The sequence below is a fragment of the Ambystoma mexicanum genome, chromosome 1q (assembly GCF_040938575.1).
Source record: "Ambystoma mexicanum isolate Mex_15411 chromosome 1q, UKY_AmexF1_1, whole genome shotgun sequence".
Lineage (NCBI taxonomy): Eukaryota > Metazoa > Chordata > Amphibia > Caudata > Ambystomatidae > Ambystoma > Ambystoma mexicanum.
The window spans coordinates 1,335,589,656-1,335,615,727 of NC_090922.1; the positions used below are offsets into that span (position 1 = coordinate 1,335,589,656).

The 26,072-nt window shown below is 48.8% G+C and overlaps 1 protein-coding gene across 2 annotated transcripts in view; it reads right to left on the reverse strand.

Annotated features, from left to right (window-relative positions):
* ZFYVE9 (zinc finger FYVE-type containing 9) overlaps positions 1 to 26,072 on the reverse strand; it is a 1,362,935-nt gene that overhangs the window by 367,103 nt on the left and 969,760 nt on the right. For both annotated transcript variants that reach the window (XM_069642200.1, XM_069642199.1), the window contains exon 14: positions 2,054 to 2,204. In XM_069642200.1, coding sequence (XP_069498301.1) covers positions 2,054 to 2,204 — 151 coding nt within the window. The remainder of the gene's footprint in view (positions 1 to 2,053; positions 2,205 to 26,072) is intronic.

Sequence of the window (26,072 nt, forward strand, 5' to 3'; positions counted from 1 at the left end):
GTCCCCATCCAGAGCGATGGTAGGGTACACAGCCTGTTTCGAGGTAGACATGGCTGCCTGGACCACCAGACTCTTTGGGTTGAGATGACAGAGCCAGGGTCGCTACTGGACGGGTGGTATTTTCTCGTCAGAGACTTGTTCACCGCTGGAGTAGTCTTCGGGGTTTCCCAATTATCAGCCACCCGGTTCTGTAGAGCCACATGAAATGGCAATATGGGATCTGTGGAAGGACCCTGATACATAATGTGCATAAGATCATAGTGGCCAGTAGGTCTGGCCCAGCCCAAATATTCCACCACGCTCGACATAAGGCGTTGGTAAGAGGAGCATGCTCACCAGGGTCAGGTCGGCCGAACTACAGCTCAGGAGAGGTGTCTATACTACTAGCATTATGCAAGCTATCACAAATATCCTGCATCCTACTCTCCTCCGTGATGAAGCATTCTGGCACATTAGGGGTCCCAAACTGGAGACCAAAAGGAGCCTCACCTTCATCAGAATGTTCCTCCTTCTCAAAAATGGAGGTGAGGGACTTCAAAAAGTATTTCTCCTCGAAAACATTTGACGAGGAGTGGTGGCGGGAACTACTCCTGGACCTTTAACACTTGGCCTTCTTCCTCTGAGAAGAGTCACCTTTCGACTCATCGGTCGAAGGCACAGCAGGTCGGGACTTAAGGGGCTTGGACACCTTGCCTACCTTGAGTTTCCCCTTTCGTTGCTGCAAGGCCTTTCCAGTCATCGACTGGCACTTGGAGCACGTATCCGTGTCATGGCCCCCACCAAGGCAACACAGGCAGACACGATGCAGATCTGTGATGGACATCTTGTATCCGCAGTCCCAGCATTTCTTGAACCCGGACCGAGGTGTCGTCGGAGTGTAAGACTAAGGCATATCTAAGAAAATCCTCACAGCAAATACTGGAAAGTACTAGGAGCGCCAAGGTTTTAACAAAGCAAACACTTTTGCGGAAAATACAGAACTGAGGCTACGGGCACCGTACATGCTACTTATAACATGCAATGACGTCACCCTCGATGGTGGCCTTCGAGGGACATCGACCCGAAGCCACCGATGCAGGGCGCCCTCTGCCAAAAAATTTCCAAAGCAGCCAACACTACACGTCAAAGACGAGGAATACGTTGGAGGACACAATTCATTCGAAAAAGGACCTTATCTATGCCTATGATGGCCATCTTTTTTTCCACAGGAGATTATACTCATACAATACATGCAGAGCCAGTCTTCCCAGAAAAAACGAAATCAATAAAACTATTGCGACTTATCACAGAGCTGCGGGATGCGACTAGCTACCTCCCCTTGTTGTAGGGTGCAGAGGGCCAGTAATGCCCCTGAGCCCTCGCAGAGGCCCAAGATGGCAGGTTGTTAACAGCCCAGTAAGCACCCCGACGCGGGGTGTATTCTACTGTATTACCACACTTTCAAGTTTAACAGTCAAAATAAAATTTAGTTTCTAGGTCTTCGCATTGGAGGACCTTTGCAAATGTCCAAACAAAACGGCCCCCTTTTATGAGCGACACCTCAGACTTTATAAACAACTGTCAGGAATGTTTTCCTGCAAGTCTCAATGAACAAGAAGCAGGCTAGCCAACACTGTAGGCATTACTGCCTATGTGCTACCCGTGCACTGTAAAGAGAAAGATTGAGGCTGGGAGAATGCATAAGAAAAGGCATTGCCTGGCGTAATGCTCACAGTCCAGATTATTTTTTTATTTTTACTCAATTCAATAGCCGCCATGGAAAGGGAGAAGAACCTGCATGTAGTCCTTCTCATTCCATGGTGGCAAACTGTTTTTTTATTTCCGTTTTTGCATGGCAGCCAAGAAAAGGGAAAAGGGGCTACATATAGTTCCCTTTTTTTTTTTTTTTTTTTTAAATTTATTGCTTAAAGCTGCAGTTTCCAGATGTGTTAGAATTTCACACATGAAGCAATTTAGAAGTCAAAACTAAATATCATGAAAACGGACTAAAAAACAAAATGTGCTGCTATATAAATAGAAACGTTTAGAGAAAGGAATTAATAACCAACCGTACCCTTCCGAGGCTGATTATGAATGCTGATGGCCTGAGTCTGGTAGTTTCCATCATCGTTCTGTACACAGACTAGATGCGAGTCAGCTTTCTCATTAAAGCATGCTCCTCCTGCAAGTACATGTTCGTTTGATTTGTTCATAGCTTTCATCATCTGAAACAAAAACAAAAAAACAAAAAAGTTCTAGATTTCTTCATATTAAGGCCAATTGAGGCAGTGACATGTTCTAGAGGAGCGATTATGAAAAAATACAAATGCCTTTATGTAACAGTCACTGAATAACCACCCACATAGCCTCAAGGCATGCGACGAAATATGTAAAATGTAAAAATATACAGACTTGAAGTGAAGAATAACTAACAGGTCATATGCATGTGGACAAATCTTACTAACATGCGATCCCTAGTGGAATCCCAACTTTAAGGAAGAAAGTCCTCTCTTGCCCACTTTTGTGCGTCCCATACACTTTTTGCTCATTTTGCAAACCCTTGCGCATTTTTACCCCACAGAGTTCCATTCATATTTTACTGAGGATTCAACTGATGTTTGTGGCCCCCCCTAGGAACCCACATGAACCTCAGAGGAGATGGAGAGGTAGATGGGGGAGGGGGGTTGAGGTGCCAGCAAAATGCCCCTGTAAATCCAGGGTTCACAATTGCGTGGAGCTATATGACATTAAGGCTGCGCATTTATGAATGTATAAAAATAAGCATTAGGACACATCAGGAAGACATTTAAAGCATAATGGGTCAAATATAATTGGCAAAAAGTTAAACTATGCATCTCATGTGCGAGTTAAATGTGCCTCAAGCTATACAATAGCTCCTGGTTTCCAACGGTAACTCCTGCTTGCTGGTTGATGTGTAATACCAAGGAGCCGCATTTAGCTCCTGCTAATCAAATCTTTTTTTCGCTCCCCAAAATCCATAGGTCAATATCCTTAACCATAACATTTCAAATAGCGGCTGCATGAGAAGACACCATTTTGGCTTGCAGAAAGCCTTTGCCTCCAGAAGCTCCCAAAATGGAGTCGCTGATAACTGTACTTTATTGCCCTAGTGGTACTGGATGGTGATTGAGAATGACCATGTAGGGTCATTCTCAGATGAAGATTTGCGAACTTGGCCGGGTCAGCAAAATCTCTTATAGAATCAACAGGCTTCCCCAGAGGTATGAGCACGCTAGATAATAGATTTGCCATACAATATTTAATACATAATACCATAACTACACCTGCGACCAGTTTATATTTAGCATACATTGATTGTACAGGAGCATTTGAATGTGTCGTCCGTAATAGATAATGGGGCACATTTCTTGACTGGAAGATACCTCCTGCCTTATTGAATATGATCATGCAATTGTATTAACATACATCTGTCACTATAAGGCTAAATTATACCAGTACTTCGTCATCTTCGATGGCCACTAACTACGGACTCAAACAAGGATGTGCCCTGGCACCCTTACTTTCTAATCTCCATGTGGCAGACTTACACGAAAGGCTCTAGCAGACAGCAATGTCGTCACCTCTAGAATTAACTCCCAAAGTATGGGATACATTACTCACCGTAATCGTATTTCTGATGCTTGTATCTGCTTAGATTCACATGCTGTGCATAGGCCGACATCTAGTGGAAGCTGCGGAGTATTACAGTTTGTTTTTCGAAAATCGAAAAAGGGCGTCGACACAGGGCGTGCCAGTAATACTATCCCTAGTGTGACGTCCACTGTACCCATGATCCCTCACGCGTCTAGGATCCCCAGATTGTGTTTTTCCTGACATGAGGTAGCATGAGGAGTAGCGTGAGTACAGATAGTCCAAGCAGATAGACAGAAAGGTAAGACTACAAGCAACCATGCGCCTTCTCTCGGAGGGGAGGAAGGGTGGGTCGCATGTGAATCTAAGCAGATACAAGCATCAGAAATACGATTACGGTGAGTAATGTATCCCTTCTGAGGCTTGTGGAATCTGCTTAGATCACATGCTGTGCATAGATTAGCGAGCAGTACCAGAAGAAGGAGGTGGGATGTGAGAAGGGTCATGAGCAAACAGGTGTCTTAGAACCGCTTGTCCCACTTGTGTATCTGTCTTGGAATGAGTGTCAATGCAGTAATGCTGAGTAAAAGTGTGAATAGAGCTCCAAGTAGCTGCTTTGCAAATGGTGTCGAGGGGAACATTTGCAATGAAAGCCAGAGTGGCCCCAATGCCTCTAGTAGAGTGGGCCCTTGGTGTAAACGGCAGAGTCTTTTTAGAAAGAGTAACAGCTGTATACAGTTGATAATCCACTTAGAGATAGCGCCCTTAGAGACGCGATCCCCCTCTCTGCCTGTAGCTACGGAGACAAACAGTTGATCTGTTTTCCTTAGCGGTCTGGTTTTATTTACATAGTATAAGACCGCCCTACGCACATCTAGGGTGTGTAGTTTCACCTCAGCCGAGCTTTGTGGGTTTTGGAAGAAAGCCGGAAGCTCGATGGACTGGTTTACATGGAACTTGGATATGAATTTTGGTGAGAACCTAGGGTGTGTGCGTAAAACCAGTTTGTCCTTGTGGATAGTAAAGAAAGGATCTTGCACTGACAGAGCCTGAATTTCACTGACCCTTCTTATGGAGGTAATGGCTACTAAGAAGGCCGTTTTATAAGTCAGGTGTTTGAGACTACTTTTATGCATGGGTTCGAAGGGGGGCCCCATGAGCTTAGCTAGCACCACGTTGAGGTCCCATCCTGGCGGTGGGTTCGAAATAGGAGGGTGAAGTCTCTTTACTCCTTCCATGAAGGCTTTAACCACTGGTACTTTCCACCACGAGACCCTGTTATGGGATGTGGTGTAAGCCGAGAGGGCTGCCAGGTGTACTTTCAGAGAGTTAAAAACCAACCCTGCATCAAGCAGGTGGAGCATGTATGTTACAACGTTGGAAGGAGTGCAATCAACCGGGTTGATTTGTTTATTCTGGCACCAGATAACGAATCTTTTCCACTTGTCAAAGTAACAGTGTCTTGTATTTGGTTTCCTGGACTCTTTTAGAATGTCCATACACCTCTGTGGTAATTTGAGATGTCCAAACTCTATGACTTCAGGAGCCATGCTGCTAGGTTCATAGAGTTGGGTTCCTGATGCAGTTTTTGACCTTGTTGCTGGGACAGAAGGTTGTACCAGGCTGGGAGTCTGATGGGCTCGCACACCGCCATCCTGCGTAGGTGTGGAAACCATGGTTGTCTCGCCCACATGGGAGCAACTAGGATGAGCGTCATTGATTCCTTGTTCATCTTGTACACCACCTTCCTGATGAGAGGAGTTGGTGGAAAAGCGTACGCAAACATCCCTGACCAGTTCATCCACAGGGCATTCCCCTGGGAGTCCGTTTGGGGGAACCTGGATGCAAATCCTGGGCATTGTTTGTTTTCGCTTGTGGCGAATAGGTCTATAGTGGGGAAACTCCACTGAGAGAAGAGATTTTCTACTACGTCTCTGTGAAGGACCCATTCGTGTTCTTCTGGGAGGGGGTCTCTGCTTAGAGCATCCGCTAGGGAATTGAGCTCCCCTGGAACATGTTGCGATGACAGGAAGATGTTCCGTCTGAGTGCCCATATCCATATTTTCTGGGCAAGCTTGGACAGATTTGGCGAACGAGTCCCTCCTTGCTTGTTCAGATAGAACATGGCTGTCGTGCTGTCCGTCCTGATCTGCACCGACAAGTTCAGTAGATGGGGCTTGAACGCCTGCAGCGCTCGGAATACTGCCAGAAGCTCTAGCAGATTGATGTGGTTCTTGGCTACTGAGTGAGACCAGAGACCCTGAGCTGTGTGGTGGAGATGGTGAGCTCCCCACCCAGTCAGGCATGCATCTGTAGTAACCACTGCCTGTACTTCGGGATCGTAAAAGGGTTTCCCCTTTGCGATATTCTCGCTTGTCCACCAGTGTAGGCTCTGTACGAGTGTTGGCGAAACGACCACTAGATCGTCCCACTGACCACTTGCCTGAGACCAATGTTTCGCCAACCATTCCTGCATGGGACGCATGCGCAGACGCGCGTGGGGGACCAGGTAAATGCATGACGCCATCATGCCCAGTAACCGCATAGCTTTGCGTACTGTTATCTGTTGACCTGACTGATAATGCGGAATTTGCAGAAGTATATTCCGAAATTCTTTCTTCCGAAGGGAAGGTCAATTCTCTCTGAGTATCTAGGATAGCTCCTAGAAACTGTTTTGAGGTGCTTGGCACCAGACTTGACTTCTTCTCGTTGATAGAGAAGCCTAATTCGTGGAGGAGGTCGATAGTCCTCTGAATGTTTGATCTGCAGATTCCTGGGGTTTCCCCCGTTATGAGCCAGTCGTCTAGATAAGGGTACACTGGGATTGCCTCCCTGCGTAGGTGTGCAGCTGCCACCGCCAGTACCTTGGTGAATACCCTTGGTGCTGAAGCTATCCCGAAGGGCAGTACCTTGAATTGGTAGTGGCGACTGTCCACCTTGAAGCGCAAGTATTTTCTGTGCGCCGGGAGCATAGAAATATGAAAATAGGCATCTTTCATATCCAAGGTTGCCATGTAATCCCCCTTTTTTAGGAGTGGGATTACCTCTTGTAGCGTGGTCATACGGAATTTTTGGGGCTTGACATACTTGTTGGCAGGTCGTAAGTCCAATACTGGGCGCATTGTTAAATCTTTCTTTGGCACAAGGAAGTAAGTTGAATAGATACCCTTGTTTACCTGGTGTCCTGGGACGAGTTCTATCGCGTCCTTTAGGAGCAGATTGTAGATTTCCTCGAGGAGGATCTTTTGATGTTCTAAAGAGTGGACTTTTTGTCTTGGAGGGTGGTTTCGGGGACGTTGCAGTAGTTCTATACAGTACCCCTTGGATACCGTCGACAGCACCCATCTGTCGGATGTTATCCCTTCCCATGCCTGGGTGAAGCTGGATATTCGTCCCCCTACTGGGGTTGCATGGGAAGGGACCCTGAAATGAGCGTCACTGCTTTGGTGGAGGCGTGCCGCCTCCTTTACTGGGGCTGCCTCTGCCTCTACCACGTCCTCTTCTACTAGCCCTACCATACCCCTGGGTAGACTGTTGTGAGTTGGTGTTCCACTGTGTACCCTAGGTGTGGGAATAGCTATTTCCTCTATTGGAATTTTGGCCGCGGGGGCGACGAAAATTGCCGTTCCCTCTTTGGTTAGGTGGTTTTGTAGTTAACTGGCCAAGGGATTTGAGGGTGTCGAATTCCTCCTTAGCGTTTTTTAGTGCGTCCTCGACTGCCTTTCCAAACAGGAGATCACTTTCCACTGGTTTGTCTAAGAGTGCAGCTTGTGTTTCTGCTCTGAATCCCGACTGCCTCAACCAAGCATGTCTTTTGATGACAGTCCCCTCTGCTATAATTCTACCCGCATTGTCTGCGGCGTCTAAAGTTGCTTTTAAAATGCAGCCTGAGACGTTTCTTCCCTCTGCACAAATGCGAGATAGCTGGCTCTTAAGGGGTTCGGGAGCGGAATCTATTAGTGCTGCCACTTCTTCCCACTGATGGCAGTTGTAGCTGGCCAACAGTGTGGTGGAATTCGCGATTCTGGTTTGGTAGGCTGCCGTGGAAGCTACTTTTCTACCAAAACCATAGAGTTTCTTACTTTCCTTGTCGGGGGGAGCCTCCGAGGAAGATAATGGGGTTCCAGCTCTCTTGCGGGTGTTAGTTACTACTAGAGAGTCTGGCTTAAGTTGGCCTCTAATATATAGAGGGTCCGACTGGGCTGCTTTAAACAGCTTCTCTACTCTCGGGTTTACAGGTCTTGTCAGGTTTGGGTTGACAAGGGATGGTGCTATTCTGCGTTGAATAGATTTCAGGATGGGAATGGTCTGGGCTACTGTCTTCCTTTCCCCTATTAGTTCCTCCGCGAAGTCCCTCTCTTCTTGGACACCTTGTGTGTCTATGTGGAAGTGGTTAGCTGCCCGAGAGAGCAGTTCATTCAGGAGGGGCTGATTATCTATTGGGGAATCAGACACTGGGGCTTCCCTTTCGACTGGTGAGTCCATTCTGAAAATATCTGGGCTATTTTCTGGCTCATCCTCGTCTTCGTCCTCCCCGTAATAATCTGACACTGCGAGATCTTCTGGTGTCTCAAAATCCTGGCCCTCTATAAGGGAAGAGTCTCCTTGGCCTGTAGGGAAAAGGCAAGAATAGGGTTGGACCTCGAAGGGGTCTGAAGCCTTTACTGGTGTCTCGACCCGGGGCCTTTTATTTGAAGGGATAGGGTCCCTTGAACCTGAGGGAGAAGATTCCTGAGGGTTTAAAGCTAGTAGTTGGTCAGGGTGTCTTTCGAAGAAATTTGCTAAGGAGGACATCCTTGACATTACTCTGTCAATGTCCTCGCATGACCAGAGTTTTGAGCTTGGGGTGACCTTGCTGGAACTCTCTATGGACTGTCCCTGAGAAGACTTGGACGGGGAAGTCAGTTCTATTGTTGTGGGGGATTGCAAGGGTTGTTTCCTTTGTTGCTTACCCCCTTCCCCGTGGGTGGAAGTGTGTTTACCCTTTCCCTTATCTTTCGACGCCTGGCGTCGAGGATCGGAGGTGGAATCCCAGTGTTTCGACCTAGGCTTCGAAACTGGGCCCTCCTCACTCCCAAGTGATGTACCCTTTCCCTGGGGTGCAGGCTGGGGATGGAAGCCGTGTTCGTCTCCGGACGAGTGATCTTCCGTGATGTTAATGGGCGAGGCACTATGTGCAAGTGTGGAGGCTTGCCTGACGTCGTGCGGCGACCTCGACCGGGACCGCCCAGAGGACGTCCTTTTGGACCGCTCCTTCTGTGCCTCTTTCCGAGGTTTCGACGACGTCGAATCTCGGGTGGGTTTTTTGTGTTTAGCGTGTGTATGTGTAACGCTCTTGTCGCCGGGGGACTTCCCCATAGTCGCCGGGACGGACGTCCTTCCGAGGCCGGGGACGTGCGTTAGGCTGTCTTTCGACGCCTTGGTGCCCTCGCCGTCCGAAAGTCCGGCGTCGCTGCCGTCGCTGAAGGTACCCTCCGCCTCCATAGCTGCTAGCTTGGCGTGGTGGGCCCAACGCTTGGTGGAGCGGTCCTTAAGAGTCTTTGTCTTAAACCTGCTACAGGCCCTGCAACCCGCCTCGGGGTGGTCTCTGGGCAGGCAAAGGTTGCACGTAGCGTGCTTATCTACCCAAGGGTATTTCTTATTACACTTGGGGCAAAACTGAAAGGGCGTACCCTCCATACGCGCCTGTGGGCAGCGGGCAAGTGTGTGTAGGTAAGAAGGTGTCTATAACCGAGTGTGGAAGTGTACCACCCCCCACTCTCCCTACTTGTAGGGCCGAGGCCAGCGGCCCAGGCCCGAGCCGAGGCGGAAGCCTCAAGGCCCAATCCGTCGGGTTTCGACGTTGATCTCCTCCCCGGTTCGGCGTCGAGATGCTGGTCGACGTAAGGGTGACAAAATGGGGCAAATTAGAATTAGTTTTAAGTGTAAATATGGCAAAGCCAGGGAACTCCGATGAAGTGCTTCCGACCAGAATGGCGGAAAAAAACAATCTAGGGATCCTAGACGCGTGAGGGATCATGGGTACAGTGGACGTCACACTAGGGATAGTATTACTGGCACGCCCTGTGTCGACGCCCTTTTTCGATTTTCGAAAAACAAACTGTAATACTCCGCAGCTTCCACTAGATGTCGGCCTATGCACAGCATGTGATCTAAGCAGATTTCACAAGCCTCAGAAGCATAGTTATACTATTCTGTTACCTTAGATAAAACTGATTGGTATACAAGGAACAAGTTACTTACCTGTAACTGTTCTCCAGCATGGGTCTGGCATGGATTCACATGCTCATGAATATTCCCCGTCAGGCCGGGAATCCTCGGTAAAGAAAAAATCAGTATCAGTTTCATTTATGATCTGTCTTTCTTAGTAGAAACCAATCACTTATCGCTGGGTCATACTGCCCCCAGCCAATGAATGCCCTCTACCTAAGCCCCTCCCCTGGCAGCCATCCTCAGATATGGTAGCACGTAAAGTGGCAGTATGACCAAGTGAAGAGCCGCAGAGGGGAAGGAGGGAGGGTTCGCATGTGAATCCATGCCAGACCCATGCTGGAGAACAACAGCTACAGGTAAGTAACTTGTTCCTTCTCCAGCATGGGGTCTGGCATGGATTCACATGCTCATGAATATAAGAATACATAGCAGTATACACATGCACAACCACGGGAGGTGGCAACAGGCTCAACATTAAGCAATACAACTACTCATAATTAAGCAACTCTTTCCTCCTCACCAGGCTCACCTTAGGCGAACAGGTTGCGCAGCACTGCTTGGCCGACCCTGGACTCCTCCCTGGAGTCCCGATCGACGCAGTAGAATCTTGTGAAGGTGTGCGTCAACCTCACGTAGCAGCCCTGCAGATGTCCGGCAGGGGCACACCAGACAGGAACGATGTGGTAGCAGCGATCGCTCTGGTCGAACGGGCTCTCGGACGGCCGGGCAGCGGTCTGTTTGCCAACCGGTGACAGTGCATGATGCAGCCGGAGAGCCATCTGGCAATGCAAGCCTTTGAGAGAGCCTTCCCTTGATTCACAGGTCCAAAGTTCACAAACCGCTGTGATGTCTTCCGAAAACTCTTCGTGCGGTCCACGTAGAACTTCAGCGCTCTAGCCACATCCAGCGAGTGCAAAGTCATCTCGGCCGGAGACGAAGGCAACAGGAAGAAAATTGGCAACACCAAGGGCTCGTTGAGGTGGAAGCCCGAAGGCACCTTGGGTATGAAGGAGGGGTGCGTCCTCAGCACCACCCTTGTGTCGTGAAAAGTCAAGTATGGAGGCTTGCAAGATAGGGCCTGGATCTCTCCCACTCGTCGTGCGGAGGTGATGGCCACAACAAAATGCTGTCTTCCACGACAGGAACTTCAACGGCGCTGAATGCATAGGCTCGAATTGAACCCCCATGAGCCTGGTCAGCACCACGTTGACCTCCCACACCGGGGCAGGGGCCTTCACCGGTGGGAACGATCGGAATAGTCCCTTCATAAATTCCTTCACCAGGCGATGAGACCACAAGGACGCCCGTCCTGTAGTTCTGGTGCATTGGGAAATGGCAGCCAGATGTATCCTGATGGAGGCGTGAGCCAGTCCAGCTTTTGCCAGCGACAGTAAGTACGGCAATACTTGAGGGGCCGTAATCCATAGAGGGTTAATCTTCTGTGCATGGCACCAGTCAGAGAACCTCTTCCACTTATGTCCATAGCATTTGAAAGTTGAGGACGCCCCGGCTTTTGCAAGAACCTCTCTGCAGTCAGCCGGGATATCGTATCCTCCAAACTCTAGTGCTGCAGGAGCCAAGCCTGCAAGTTCAGCGACTCTGGGTCGTGATGGAGAATGGCGCCTCCTTCTCTGGAGAGAAGATCCGCGTCCGTCACCAGCTTGATAGGTGGGGACGCTGACAAGTCAAGAAGGTCCGGGAGCCAGATCTGTCTCGGCCACGCCGGTGCGACGAGGATCATCCTGCACCTGGACCTCTTGAGCTGGTTGACGAGACGGAGCAGCAACGGCAACGGAGGGAACGCGTACAGGAACAGGCCGCCCCAAGGGAACGAGAAAGCATCGCCCATGCTCCTCGGTTGTGCGAACCTGCTGGCGAACCTCTGGCACTTGGAGTTTGTCGCCGTCGCGAACAGGTCGATCTGGGGTTTGCCCCACCGTTGAAAGAGCCGATCCACCTGGTCCTGGCGTAGTTCCCACTCGTGGCACGAGCGCAGCTCCCTGCTGAGTGAGTCGCTGATGGTGTTTTTTATTCCTGCCAGGTGGAAGGGAACCAGAAACATCCCCTGGGCGACGGCCCAGTGCCACAGATCCTGGGCCTCCTTGGATAGGGCTGGGGATCTGGTGCCTACCTGCTTCCGGATGTAGAACATCGTGGTGGTGTTGTCGGTGAAGTTCCTCACCACTTTTTCCTTGAGGGACAGAAGGAACAATTTGAGCGCCCAGAACACAGCTCGTAGCTCCAGGATGTTGATGTGAAGAGACCTCTCCTCCGGGAGCCAGAGGCCTCTTGCGTGGAGATCTCCGGTGTGGTCCCCCCATCCCTCCAGGGAGGCGTCCGTCGTTACTGTCTCCCGATACGTCGGGGCCTGTAAGTCCATGCCTGCTGCGAGGTGCGCACGGGCACCCCACCATAGAATCGCCCTACGGAACTCCTCGTCGAGCAGGATCCTGTCTTCGAAGCTGCCCTCCGCTTGAATCGAGCGGGCGTCAAGGAACTCTTGTAGCAGACGCATCCGAAATCTGAAAAGGGGCACAAGGTAGATGCATGAGGACATCATCCCGAGGAGGGACTTGATGGACCTCACTCTGGCCACATCCGTGGCTAAAAGGCGCTGCACCTTGCCCAAAATGGCCTTTGTCCTTTCTTCTGACGGAGATGCCAGTCGCTTCACTGCATCGAATTTCGCTCCCAGAAACGGTGCCACCTGCGACGGGACCAGATGGGATTTGGGGTAGTTGATGGCGAATCCCAGCTCCGTGAGCAGGAGGACGGTCCTCGCTGTGTGTTCGACGGCGAGTTCTCTTGACCTTGCACGGATTAGCCAGTCTTCCAGGTAGGGGTAGACGTGGATCCCTTGCAGCCGCAGCCGCGCCGCCACAGGTGAGAGGCACTTGAACACCCTGGGTGCCGACTTTAATCCGAACGGCACGGCTCTGAATTGGTAGTGACGCCCCTGGACTACGAATCTGAAGAACTCTGTCCTTTTAGAATGGGGATGTGGAAGTAAGCATCCTCCAGGTCCAGTGACGATAGGAAGTCGCCCTCCTCCAGCTGTCCCACCACGTGCTGGAGGGCGACCATCCTGACTTTCTGTGCCTTGATGTACCTGTTCAACCGACGCAGGTCCAGGATGGGGTGCCAACTGCCTGTCTTCTTTCTGACGAGGAAGTATCTTGAGTAAACTCCGGAGCCCCTGAGCCTCTTGGGGACGAGCTCGATGGCACCCTTCTTGAGCATCGCCCTCACCTCCAACAGCAGTTGAGGGACGTGATTCTCCTACCTGGCCACGGGAGGAATGCGAGGACACTTCTTTTGAAATTCCAGCGATTGTCCGCGTGCCAGGGTGTCCAGCACCCAACGGTCGGTGGAGATGGACTCCCACACGCTGACGAACTTCATCAGCCGGCCTCCCACTGGGGTGCTTCGGTGGGGGCCCGACGCTACGGCCGGTTCAGTCCTGCTTGGAAGAGGCCTTGCCGACGGCGGCGAGACCCTCCTTGCTTGCCGCGGCCTCTGTAGGCCTTCTGGGACGAGGAGCGGGTCGCCTGGCGGTAAATAGAAGAGCCGCCGCTGGATCCCTTGGAGGCTCCCTGTCTGCCTCCAGAGCTCCTAAAGGGCAGCCATTGCTGAAGGACTTCTAGGGCACAGGCTGTTTCCGTGTCTGTCTTGATGGCCTGGAGGGACTCCTCCACCGTCTTTCCAGACAGGTTGTTGCCGTCGAATGGCATGTCCAACACTCTGGTCTGGACGTCCTGACGAAAGTCCGCCACCTTGAGCCATCCTCGTCGGAGGCAAACCCCGTTGCCCAGTTGGCGAAATCTGGTATCGGCAATGTTCGTTGCCACCGTTATGGCGTGATCCAACGCCACCTCTCCTTCCTGCAGAATCTGTAGGGCCTACGCCCTCTTGTCGTCCGGTAGGAACTCTAGCAGAGCAGCCATCTTGAACCAAAGCTCCCTGTCGTAACAGGCCACAATCGCTAAGGCATTGGCCGCCTTAATGGTCATCGCCGCCGACATGACGACTCATCCCATGGAGTCCAACTTCTTGGATAGGGCTGGGGATCTGGTGGGTGGGGGTGATGACGGGATGTCCGTTGTGTCATCGCTGCCGTCATCGTCCGTCCCCGTATCAGTCGCCGTATCCTCCCAGGGGTCCGGCGAGGGGTCCACAGGCCTTGCAGGCACGAAGGGCGGAGCGGGGTGGACTCTCCTTCGCTTGTTCGGAGGGCTTCCCGACGGGCCTGGTTCTGGATCCTCCGTCGGGGTCCGTGGTAACCTCGTCCTCAGTACACAAGGATTGGATCAGCAACAAAATGGCCGCCGAGCTCGGGTAATGGCTGCGATGGACGGGATGGCTGCTCCACTGGGCCCTCGTCGTCGCTATCTTCGATCACATCAGCGGGAACCTTCCCCTGGGATCGAACCTTCTCGAACCTCTCGTTGAGGCCTATGAACCTCTCGTTGAGGCCTTTCACGGCTTCCACCGGATCATCCTCGGAGGCTGAATCCGAGTCCGTAATGGCCACCACCCCCCGCCCCCTCTTTTTCCCCCAGGGTCTTCACGGGGGTCTTAACGATGGTCTGGAAAGATGATTCCCTCGGTGGCGGCAGGGAAGCTCTGGGTCCCGAGGCCACCTCCACTGGCGTAGCGTCTGCCGGCTTTGCCAGGGCCGCTGCAACAACCTCGATAGAGGCCTTTGCCGGGTGGATCAAGGCCCTAACCACCTTAGGTGCGTCCTGGGCCTTCGCTTTGGGGGGAGGGTCATCGCCTCGCTCCCCCTCGGCTCCCTTCAAGATCGACCGGGGCCTCTCCAGAAGCTTACCCGGGTTCTTGGACTTCCTCTTCCACGAACCAGAGCGCTGGCTCGTGGTTGATCGTGCCGGGGAAGTCGCGCCCTGCCTGGCAGCCGCGGAGCCCGACCTTTCAGCGCTCCCGGTGCCCGCGGACTCGCAGTGCTTGGCCTTCTGTTGGGCCCCCGTCGCCGGGGTGGCCTCACAGGACTTAGAAGACCGCTCAGACTTTTTCATCGCCTTCTCACCTGCTGTGCCCTTCTCCAGCCAGGCGGCGAGGCGGGAACGCCGATCTTGCTTGGTCCGTTCTGACAGGTTCTTGCAGAATGCACAGTCTTTCTCCACGTACGTCTTGTCCTCATGAAGGCAGTAGAGACATATCAAATGCTCGTCCTCCTTGAAAACATTTTGGAATCCGCATCCTGGGCAGCTCCTGAACAGCTTGGATCCGGGCGTCGAGCTTCCCTTGTCCTGGGCCATGTCCGTTGAGGTAGGCCACAGATCTTCTGGAATCCTCCAAGCAGCGTAACTCGACGAAAACTTCACCCTCGAGGGGCAGAGAAGAATTCCGAAATGGGTCCCCGTTATCGGAAGTAGAAACCGTGGAGCTTGAGGATCAATTAACCGAAAAAAGAGAAAAATCTCCCAAAAAAGTGCGAAAACACAGTAAAAGCTCGAGAGCTAAAACACGAGGACTCCCAACACCTGAACGTGCGGTAAAAATCTGAGGATAGCGGCCAGGGGAGGGGCCTAGGTAGAGGGCAGTCATTGGCTGGGGGCAGTATGACCCAGAGATCAGTGATTGGTTACTACTAAGAAAAACAGATCAGACACGAAACTGATACTGATTTTTTTCTTTACCGAGGATTCTCGGCCTGACGGGGAACATTCATGAGCATGTGAATCCATGCCAGACCCCATGCTGGAGAAAGGTTGCTTCATGCTATTATTTGAATACTCTAAAGCTAATAAACTTCAGATCCAGCAGTTGCTTTTGGAGGAGTTATTTTACTGATGCACACGAGCACTTTATGGACTGTGCAACAGGGCAGGACGTGTTGAGGATGTTGAGAGCATGTAGTCTGCTGTAGTCCGCTGGAGATCACGGACATTCAGTGACTATTGAACTCATTTTTTCTGGGCTGGCTTGTGGGCGAGTACTGTATTTAAGTCCGGTGACAAGTCTAGTTTTAACAACTTGTCTGATCTAGATTGACTTCACTAAAACTGTTGTTTGAACATAAGCCTGGAGGATTAGTTTGCCTAGATACATTGTGTCAATTATCGTCTATGACCATTTGATGTACGTCACAGTTGCAAAACATGCCTCCGAAAGCGAAGAGGGTTTCCAGAGAAACACTACAATTTACGAAATGCAAACCAAACTCCCCTTGATACTGCCGTTAGTAACATGTTTCCGGCGGCTTCGACCAATGATGTGGCGTGTACTAATGCTTTGCAGGAAAATTACAGCTTTTTTCCCCAGTCACAGTTGGTCAGTTCTATTCTCAGGCTGTTCAAACTGTTCAGGCTCTGACATTACGTGTCATTACTTCTAAGGTGCATACAGTCTGATGGTCTAGAGATGGTAGGTGGTGCCACTTTATCTTTCACTACTCCCCACTCCCCAGACAAGAGCCCCCTCCAAGTGACACTCAACTAGTGAATTTGGTATTGAATCTGGATTTACCTATTGTCATATAGCATAATTGTGTACAGTACCCATATATGTGACTCGACCGAAGTGTGTAAGAGAACTATACTCTGAACTGTGCCTAATTAAGTAAGGTAGCCAAACTGAACATCTGAACTGTTGGTACAGGCTGGCAATATTTCCCTGCTGCGCTCTAAGATAGAACTGTGCTGCACCCTATAGTTAGCCATTGTGTTCCGCCCCATAGTTGTTTGTGTTGAACGTTGCTGTGCCCTGTAACTACCAGTTCACGGGCGAGGAGTACAGCTATTGCTGTGCTCCAGAAAACCCAGACACTCACACTACTACCATTGTGCACTGTGCTGTACTCCATAGTTAGACATTGTAATGAATTGCAGAAAGAAAAATGTGTTACACCCAGATGTACTTTGGGGGCGGCAGGAAATGTGTTGTACTTAGATGTATACTGGGGGGGGCAGGAAACAGTGTTACAATGCACATATTGGGAAGAATAGCTAGTTTCTCCTAGTTCTGGACCTATCCTATCACTATACCCTCACTAACCTACCCCGTCCACTTTCTTGCAGAATGAGCTCCTGGAAACCGCCTCTGTGGTGGTAGCGGTGCATGGTATAAGTCAACATAACATTAGACATTAAGGGCCTTGTTTTGTCAGCAACTCTTCCGTATTAAATTCCAGTCATCCCTTGACATGTTTTGGTCTAGGACAATCTTGGTAAAGGTCTACTAAAACATCACACCATCCCTTTGCTGATCAAAACTGCTCAAGCATTTAGCGCACAACCCTTAAAGCTGCTCTGATGACCACATTGGGATCTCTGTGTTGACAGCGGTATTCTGATGGTCCATAGGCCACCATTTGTATTAAAATCTTTTTATTGATTTCTTTTTAAGACAAAACAGTATCAATGCATTCCTTTGTTGCCAAAACAGCTCATGTAAAGCAGTTCATAAATTGTAAAAGCCCAAAGCTGACTTGCATCAGAATGGCAAGATAAGGTAACAAACACACAATTCTTTTTTTATTGTGCATTTTCGTTTAATTTACAAAACTTTAAGCACATATAGAAAATTGATAAGAAAAATAATTTGCATAAGTATATATAAACATTCACATGTAGAAAACTTGCATGTATAAAACCTTTCATTAAAACATATGTAAAATTCCATCAATGATCTTCAAAGTAATTAAAAGGATTTTTTCTATTGCTACAATCATATTTGCCCCATCGCCATTATCTTTTCCATATTCCCAAAGCAGCGGCAGTTACAACTATAGGCGGGGCTCCACATAACACTGACCAAAACTGGTTATAATGGATGCTACCCATGTTGTTTACAAAGTTTGAGTAGCCTTAAATATAACATTCCGCTAAATTAAAGCAGGCAGCTATGATGTGCTGCAGCGGTCGTCTATTTTTTTTTCTGCCATGCCAGCCACGTGCCACATATTCATTAGTGGGAAAGCAGTTTAATCTTAGGTACAGAATGAATCGTTTGAGCTCAATGGAGCAGATTTTAGTCAGGTAGCTACAGGGTCGATAATAGTGGAAGCTCTGGGAGATTCAAAGATAGCTGCCACCTGGTGAAGTCGCACAACCGCTGCGCTCCGCTTGGGCAGGAAAGTATAAAGGGGAAATTAGCATCGTATCAACCCACGAAGCCCCCGTGCTGTCCCAAACGGGGAAGACAGAAGCAGTAAAGACTGCGGGTCTGCAGTGGACATTGTAGCGACACACTCCAACCCCGAACGCTTAACTTAGAACGGGAGAGCGGGGAGCTGCCCGGGAGCGGCCGGAGGAAACGGCCCGTGTCGAAGCATTGTACTGAGAGGAGCCAGCTGTCATCTTGGTGGGCGGCAACCGAACTAGAACTTCATCGGTAAACCCAGCATAGCATCAAACCTCACAGAACAGAGGGTTCCAGTGTTGAATGCTACGCCCGGATCTCGTACAGCGGGAGGAGCCCAGTGAAGGAAGCACTCCGGAACGGGTAAACAGGTGCAGCAGCGCGCCTGAAAGCTGCGGCCCCCCCAGCAGAGGAGTTGGCGGCCTAGGGACACAGAATGGGTGATCCATGAGACCGGTCCCCCCCACCCCCCTCTCACAGAACGAACAGCGCAGTGGGGACGTGGCGCACCCCATCTGCCCGAACTGGAGCAGCCAGAACAGTTGGAATTAACTCCCGGCCTGCTAGAACGCTCCCCGGGCCTGCCCGCCTAGCACACGCCCCAGAACGGATCAACCAACACAACGCCAGCAGTAGTGCAAAGCACACAGGGGCAGTACACGTGCCCCCCAGACCAGAGTGGCATATTACAGCCAGCAGAGCACGAGCTGGGGGACCCACACACTCCACCCCACTCATACAGACCGCTGATGGGCCCACGACCAAACCCATGCTTAAATTGAAAAGGACTGGGTGTATACGAGGAACGGGAGCAAGTGAGAACTGTGAGGAGCCCTGGTACTGATCTAGAAGTCAAGGGGGGTGGCGACCAAAGCAGGGGCTCTGGGAAGGGAAACTACTGCATTGGAGAGAGCCCACCCTCTCCCGACCAACTCGTGAAGCTACCATCAACCAGGCGAACCTCCACTGGGCCCCCTAGATCATACTACGTGCACCACTAACCACATTCTAAGTAGTGTGCTCCCAGCTACATCTTCTCCTACGCGTATATAGGCACATAGGTGCCCCGAACAGCACTGTGCCCCCACGACCTGGGCACGCACCGCACTGAGACTCAGGAGGCTGATCAAGGGATACAGATGCCAGGGAATAAAATCAAGAACACTCTTCTAAGACCCAAGTCCATAACCAAAAGCATGTGCAGGGCAATTGGAGCACTGCTGGAGACAGCTAAGCTCGGAAGCACACCAGACTCCAAGAACCACAGGGCAGGAAAAAAGCGAGGCAAACGCGGCACCAATCACAAACCTGCTGCTCAATAAAGAAGAACTTCAAGAATGCCTGAAAAGCATGGTGTGCAGAATGATGAAAGCCCTCCAAACACAATTGAGCACTTTAAGAGAAGACCTGCGGTCCTCCTTGCAGGAGGTAAGGAAGGACATTACAGAACTAGGAGATAGAGTGGACACCACAGAGGCGGGCCTCTCGGAGATCGCAGAAGACGCAAAACAAAACAGTATCCTCCTAGAACACATCGCCAGAGCAACACACAATTTAGAACTTCAGGCTGAAGACCTGGAACACAGGTTCAGAAGATCAAATATTAGGGTCAAAGGCCTGGGGGAAACGATCTAGGCTAAGGACCTGAGAGAAACATTGCAACATTGTAAAATCCACATAGCAGCAGTATAAATGAGTGCCCTTTTTTTCCTCCGTACTCCGCTATTAGGAATTACAATGTGCAAATGGTAGTAAGGGTGTTATAGGATTTCCTAAAACCCGTTTGGAAGGGGCTGACCATTTGTTTTTTTCCAGCCAGGTGGAAAGTTTACCTGATATTATGCTGGCAAAAACCTTTTGGCTTGAGTCCATCGCCAAGAGGCGATAGTTGGAGGGGACAAATCTATCACCCCTTTTAAAAACAGGGACAAGTACGGACTTGCGCCAGATTTCTGGGCTAGAACCAGTTTTCACTACGTGTGAATAAAGTGCATTCAGTATTTTTTGCCCACAGTTCAGGTGTATCCTTTAAAACTATTAGCGATACCGTCAGGGCCTGGTGCAAGTGAGGACTACATTATCAGGTTTTCCTCGCTTATATCTAAATCCAAGGGCTGCCTCTTAATTCTTTCTGTACCCTTTACCATATATGATATAAGGCATTTATAACACGCCTATACACAAGTGTTTCAAGGCGCGACGAGGCAGGTGGGGGGAACAAGGGGAGAGACAACGATCCTACTAGGCCAGGTGTCATTCAGATCGCGCAAGTGCAGGGTGGAGGGGAAGGGAAAAGTGCAAGGGGGGGAAAGGAGAGGAGAAGTGCAGTACAGGTTTAGTAGAACAAACAGTTTATATATGGGTTTGTATATGGGAACCAGCGTCAGTATCAAATGTGTAATATAGACCCTGAATATGTCTAAATCACCGTTAGGTAAGATTTGGAGTATCCCCCCCTCCTCCCCCTTTGGGTGCACTACAACAACCTTGACCTCCTGGCAATAGGAACCCAACCTTTGGTACAAGTCTGTATTAAAAAGGTTGGTAACGTTATTGAGCAGCCAGGCTTATCTCAAGAGGGGTCAATGTGAGCAGTAGTCGAGTTACACAGAGATTCACAGTGACACGTATCCAAGTAAACTCTTACACACAAGGTTTCTTGATTAAACAATTATTAATTTATTTAACAGTCAGTTTGAATAAGCCTTCTTCAGAAGTGGCAATATAACAGTAACACCCAAATACACTTATATTGGCTACTGTGGCTATTACAGTCAATCACGCTGCGCCGGCAGGCGAGCGCCGGGCCACGAAGGCACACGAAAGACGCCTCCTGTCCCGAGCATGTCCAGAGTCTCCAGAGGCCTGGTCCTGACACCTCTGATCAATGGATTTTCAGCCTCCTCTTATGCACCATAGCAGTCTGGTAAGCGTAGATAGAAGCCTCAGCTAACTTTCCAGCTGTTCTCTGTACTCGTATCTCTCGCCTTCCACTCAGAGATGCACACTCCTACCTCCAAATGTGCGTCCCAACGCGGACAAACAACTCCAGTACTTTTTTTTACAAGAAATGCTCTGCTAACATGATCCTCTTACCGCCTTTTACTTTATGGCTAACATCCCTTGCACACCTCGCATTATGTCAACATGAACTAGTCGCCTGTAAATGATATATATGCCTACTGCCATTATCTCGTGTATTGCTTCATGCTAAAGTTATTCCTGTATTGTACGAGTTCTGTACTACCACTGCCTATTGCACGTGCCTGTGCTTGTATGCTGAAACTGCTACCTGAAAAGTGTGAATTCCAACTTATACCAGCCCATTGTACCCTTTCCATGCCTGCATTCTAAATTCATACACACCGGTGGTGTGCCCAGTCACCCTATGTGCGGTGCCCTTCTCTGACTAGGTATGTGCCCTGCCCAGCTACATGCTGCACTTCACGTTAGTCACTACTTTCTCCAGTGGGTATTGTGAATCGCATTGTACTTAATGTGCACTGCTTTCTCCCAATTGCATCTGCGCCCGCATCTTTCTATTGTCTCGTGCCTACTGTGATTTCCGGATCGGGATTGCACTCTGCATCCTAAACATGGTACTCTCGTTCAGGTTGGAATTGCCATTGCATTTCGGTGCTGGACTGCCCCTGGGCGGGACAAAGACTGATATGCAAATGGATATTTCCCATCTGTGAAAGGCACAGTGAGAAAAAGCAGTGGCTGCGAACTCTCAAGTGGTAAATAACCACTGAACAGGTTATCAAGCCTTGTTTTTATCGAGAGAGGGGCGCCCGCTACCTTTGCAAACCTGCATCCTAAACATGTCACGGACCCATTGTGAACTCGATCTGCTTTTGCCCATCATACCTCCTGTGCTCGTCTACTACTGTGCCTACTACTGTGAGTCCTGTTATTTGCGAGTGCCTAATATTGTGAGTCCTGTTATTTGCAAGTGCCTACTACTGCGAGTCCTGATATTTAGTCCACCCCTAACACTAGTCTATATTAACTGTTATCAACCAATGTGGCTCACCCCTAGCACTATGTTCGCGTCCAATTCCTTGTTGTCAATAGTACTATATGCCCCCTTCGCGGTAGGTGCTCTAATGCTTGTTCCAGACCCTGAAGGTATCGACCCCCTATGTGACAACCTGCCTCCACCTCCTTCCCAACGCCCTAACTCTACACCTTTTTCGTTCTTATCTGCCCAGCCTACCTTCCCCGAACAATCCAGCGCCATGGGTTCAACTTACTTGTTGCCTACCAACTCTAAGACTTACTACCTTACTGGTAATCTGAATCCAGGCTCTCCATGCTCCCTTATAGCTAGAATCTCTAGACTTCGGGCTAGACTAACTAGACTCTTCGTACCACTACCAAATACCTCTCTCAATTTAAATGCCACTAATATGAGGAACAATACCAAATCCAAAAACTATAACAGAAATAAAAATCCTGCACCAATTACCACGCCAGAACCACTCCATAAAACATGCCTGGGTAAACACCTTGTTACCTCCCACGACACCAACCAATCTAACATTAAGGGTGCGCTAATTAATGCCAAATCCCTATTGGCACAAGCTACAGAAATAGCAATATGATTACAGCACATAATCTTGACTTCCTTGCTATAACAGAGTCATGCAGCGGCAGGACCTACCCTCTTACTAGCAGTTCCTGAGAATCATTAAATCCTAATGGCGGACAGAGCGTACGCTAGTGGCGGAGGCATTGCCCTCGTAGCCAAGTCCGGCCTAGCCATGAGAATAACTCCTCCTCCCAATGTCAGCTCCTGTGAATTACTTACAGTCAAAGTACCCATCTCTAACGCAGGCACTCTAGCAATATATCTACTATATAGTCCTCCAGGACCGATTGGTTCATTTGAAGAAGACCTTTCTGTAATTCTCTCTAATAAAACTAAACAAACTTCTCAAATTCTCATGCTAGGATATTTTAACTTGAGTTTTAATGACCCTAACGACCAACATGCTCTAGTTATCTCTAACTTACTAGCAGAACTGGGACTCACCCAAAGAGTGTCCCAGGTCACCTATAACAAAGGGAGAACCCCTGACTGGGTAGCAGACCTCAATTGTGCAGTATCCATCACCTCTATCATGCCCCAGACTTGGACTGATCACTTCCGGATCTCCTTCACCTTGCCAACTAAGACACCTTTCTCCAAGATCAAGCCTTTAGCGCCTCCCTCCCCACGAGGAATAAAAGGAACATTACCGCAGATACGCTTATGCCTCTTTTTGTGCCTACCCTTAACTCACTGCCAGACTCGACTAGCCCAGACAAACTAGTTGACCCTTAGAAGGACACCATAACCAAAGCAAACCTAAAGCTCACCTAACACATGGTTCACTCCTCACCTAAAATCCTTGAGACTAGAAAAAAGAAAGCTTGAAACGTTTTGGAAACTCTTTCCTACTGATGAAAATAAAAACTTGATCAACTAGCCACCCATTACAAAAGAGAAATACGTTCTAAACAAGAATCCTATAACGAGAGGATTAATAAAACTAAGGAACTGTTCACCATTCTAAGGGAAATTGAATCACTCATCCCACAGACAGACGAATGTCTGAAGGACAAACTTTGGTGTACGAATATTCAGAACGCCCTTATGAATAAAATCTCCCTCCTCCAAAGCAAGATTGCAAAGAAAAAAAGCCAACCTACCTAATAGACCAGCAGAGTACAGTCTCACCTTCTTCCAGTAAACCACCACATCATTTCAACTTCTCAAGTCTCCACCCACGAGGTAGAACAAAAATCATCTCAGCCCTCAAACCATCGAGATGTCAAGGAGACAGCTGTCCGGCACAGATAACCAAAGATGCCGCCAGAGATCTAGCGCCATTTATAATCCAATTAAGCTCCTCATTCACATCTGGCATTGTCCCCAGTAATTTAAAGGAGTCCTGGGTCTTACTCTTATTGAAAAAACTATCACCGGACCCGACAATCCCGACCAACTATAGGCAGATTACCACAGTACCTTTTTTACTCAAGATCCAAAACAGAGTTGCCTACATCCAAATTCAGGAGTACCTAGAAAACCACCTGCTTGGTGCCCACCAATCTGGTTTTAGACCTCGTCACGGCACGGAGACCGCGCTAATAGACTTAAAAACACAAATCGATGAATTCAAGGACCAAGGAAAAGTAGCACTACTGCTACTCCTTGATCTCTCAGCCGCCTTTGACCTGGTGGACCATCAAGTACTCTGTAAACACCTTGCCTCGGCGGCGTACTTCCAGGGATGTCATTTCACCAAAATGCCAGTGGTAGCGGAAGTAACACCACACGACCCTTGACCCCCTGATGACATCACAGGAATTGATGTCATTTGACCCCACCCCGAAGTGATATCGCGGGAAGCGATGGAACACAGCCTTTCACCCGTTGACAAAACAGAAAGTGGCATCACATAGCTTTGTACACTACGAAAAATATGGTTAAAATATCACTATAATGTGATGTACATTTCATACAAGAATGGATCACCATATGTAATGTTAAGATCAGTGAGTATAGGCTCATATTACCAAATTACTGTGAATGCAAGCAGACGTCCATGACCAAATTATAATGATGTGTTATTATATAGCACTTTCGCTTAAGCGCTTTATATAGAAAAAATATACACCCAATATCACCCAAACTGTGTTGGTACTCATTTATCGACCTCAGAAGGATGAAAGGCTGAGTTGAGGCGTTTAAAACAGACTAAATCAGTGACTCACCCCCTGAAGTGTGCCTGAAATAAACTTTTAATGAATTTAGCAATTATTGTATAGAATTCCAGAAAGACACATTTGGTATTCCTATTCTTTCTTATTTAGGGTCAGTGCTGAAAGTGTTAGACTTGTGGCACTCCTGTTCTTATATTTGTTTTTTTTTTTTAAGGGGCTTGACCAAGAAAGTCAGTCCCTCCCAGGAGCTTGCATTATTTAAAAAATAAAAAAATATTTTTATTTAGCTTTTTTTTTTTTTTTTTTTTTTTTTTTTTAGAGGTCGCAAGGGAGACCCCAGAGGAGACCCCATAGGTCACAAGGGAGAACTCAGAGGTCGCAGTTGCGACCTCTGGCGACCCCCAAATGACGTCCCTGCGTACTTCTCGCAAGACGCTATCACCTGGATTAAATATTTTCTAAACAAAAAGGACCATGAGAGTCTTTTCTCCACTTGCAACGGCTGATCCAATCCCGATAACCTGTGGTGTGCCACAAGGTTCTTGTGTATCCCTGACTATGTATAATATATTCATCAAGCCCTTGTTCGATGATCTAGACCATCTGGGTGTCACCTTCACTAACTATGCAGATGACACCCAGATCCTCATACCTCTCACAGGAGACTATGACAAGGACTTGACCTTGGTTAATAGAATATACCTTATCATTAAGGCCTGGATGGCAGCACATGGCCTATGACTGAATGATGACAAGATCAAATTCCTAATACTTATAAACACAGCCAACCCCCAACAAATTGAGCTCAAACTACACCGCCTTTATTATAGACGGCAATACCATTAAAGGGGTAAAAGAAGTAAAAACCCTAGGTTTTTACCTCGATTCCACCTTCACATTTAACAAACAAGTCAATGCCATGGCATCCTCTACTGCTTACACTTTCAAACTAATCAGGGCATGCAAACCTTTCCTGTCCAAAGATAGCTGTACTATCCTAGCTAGAGCACTTATCCTCTTTAAACAGGATTATTGCAACTCTTTGGACCTGGGAGCAAGTAACTACATCACCAACAAAATCCAAATCCTACAAAACAACGCCCTTAGAGCCGCCCATGGTATTCCTAAGAGAAAACATATCGCATCGGAGAAGACAGATCAAATGGCTCTCAACGAAGGACAAAATTATGCTTAAAACTGTATCTCTAACGCATAACTCATACCTATCACAGGGAATTACGACCAGGACACACAAACCATCAATAAAGTCTATTCTATTATCCAAAATTGGATGGCCCTGAACAGCCTCTGCCTTAACGATTAGAAGACAGATTCTCATTGTGGGCTCCCAAACTAAAATAGGTACTCTTCACCCAGATGACTCCTCAATCAACATCGATGGTACGATGATTCCAGTACTTAAGTCAAAACATTAGGAGTGTACTTGGATGCCA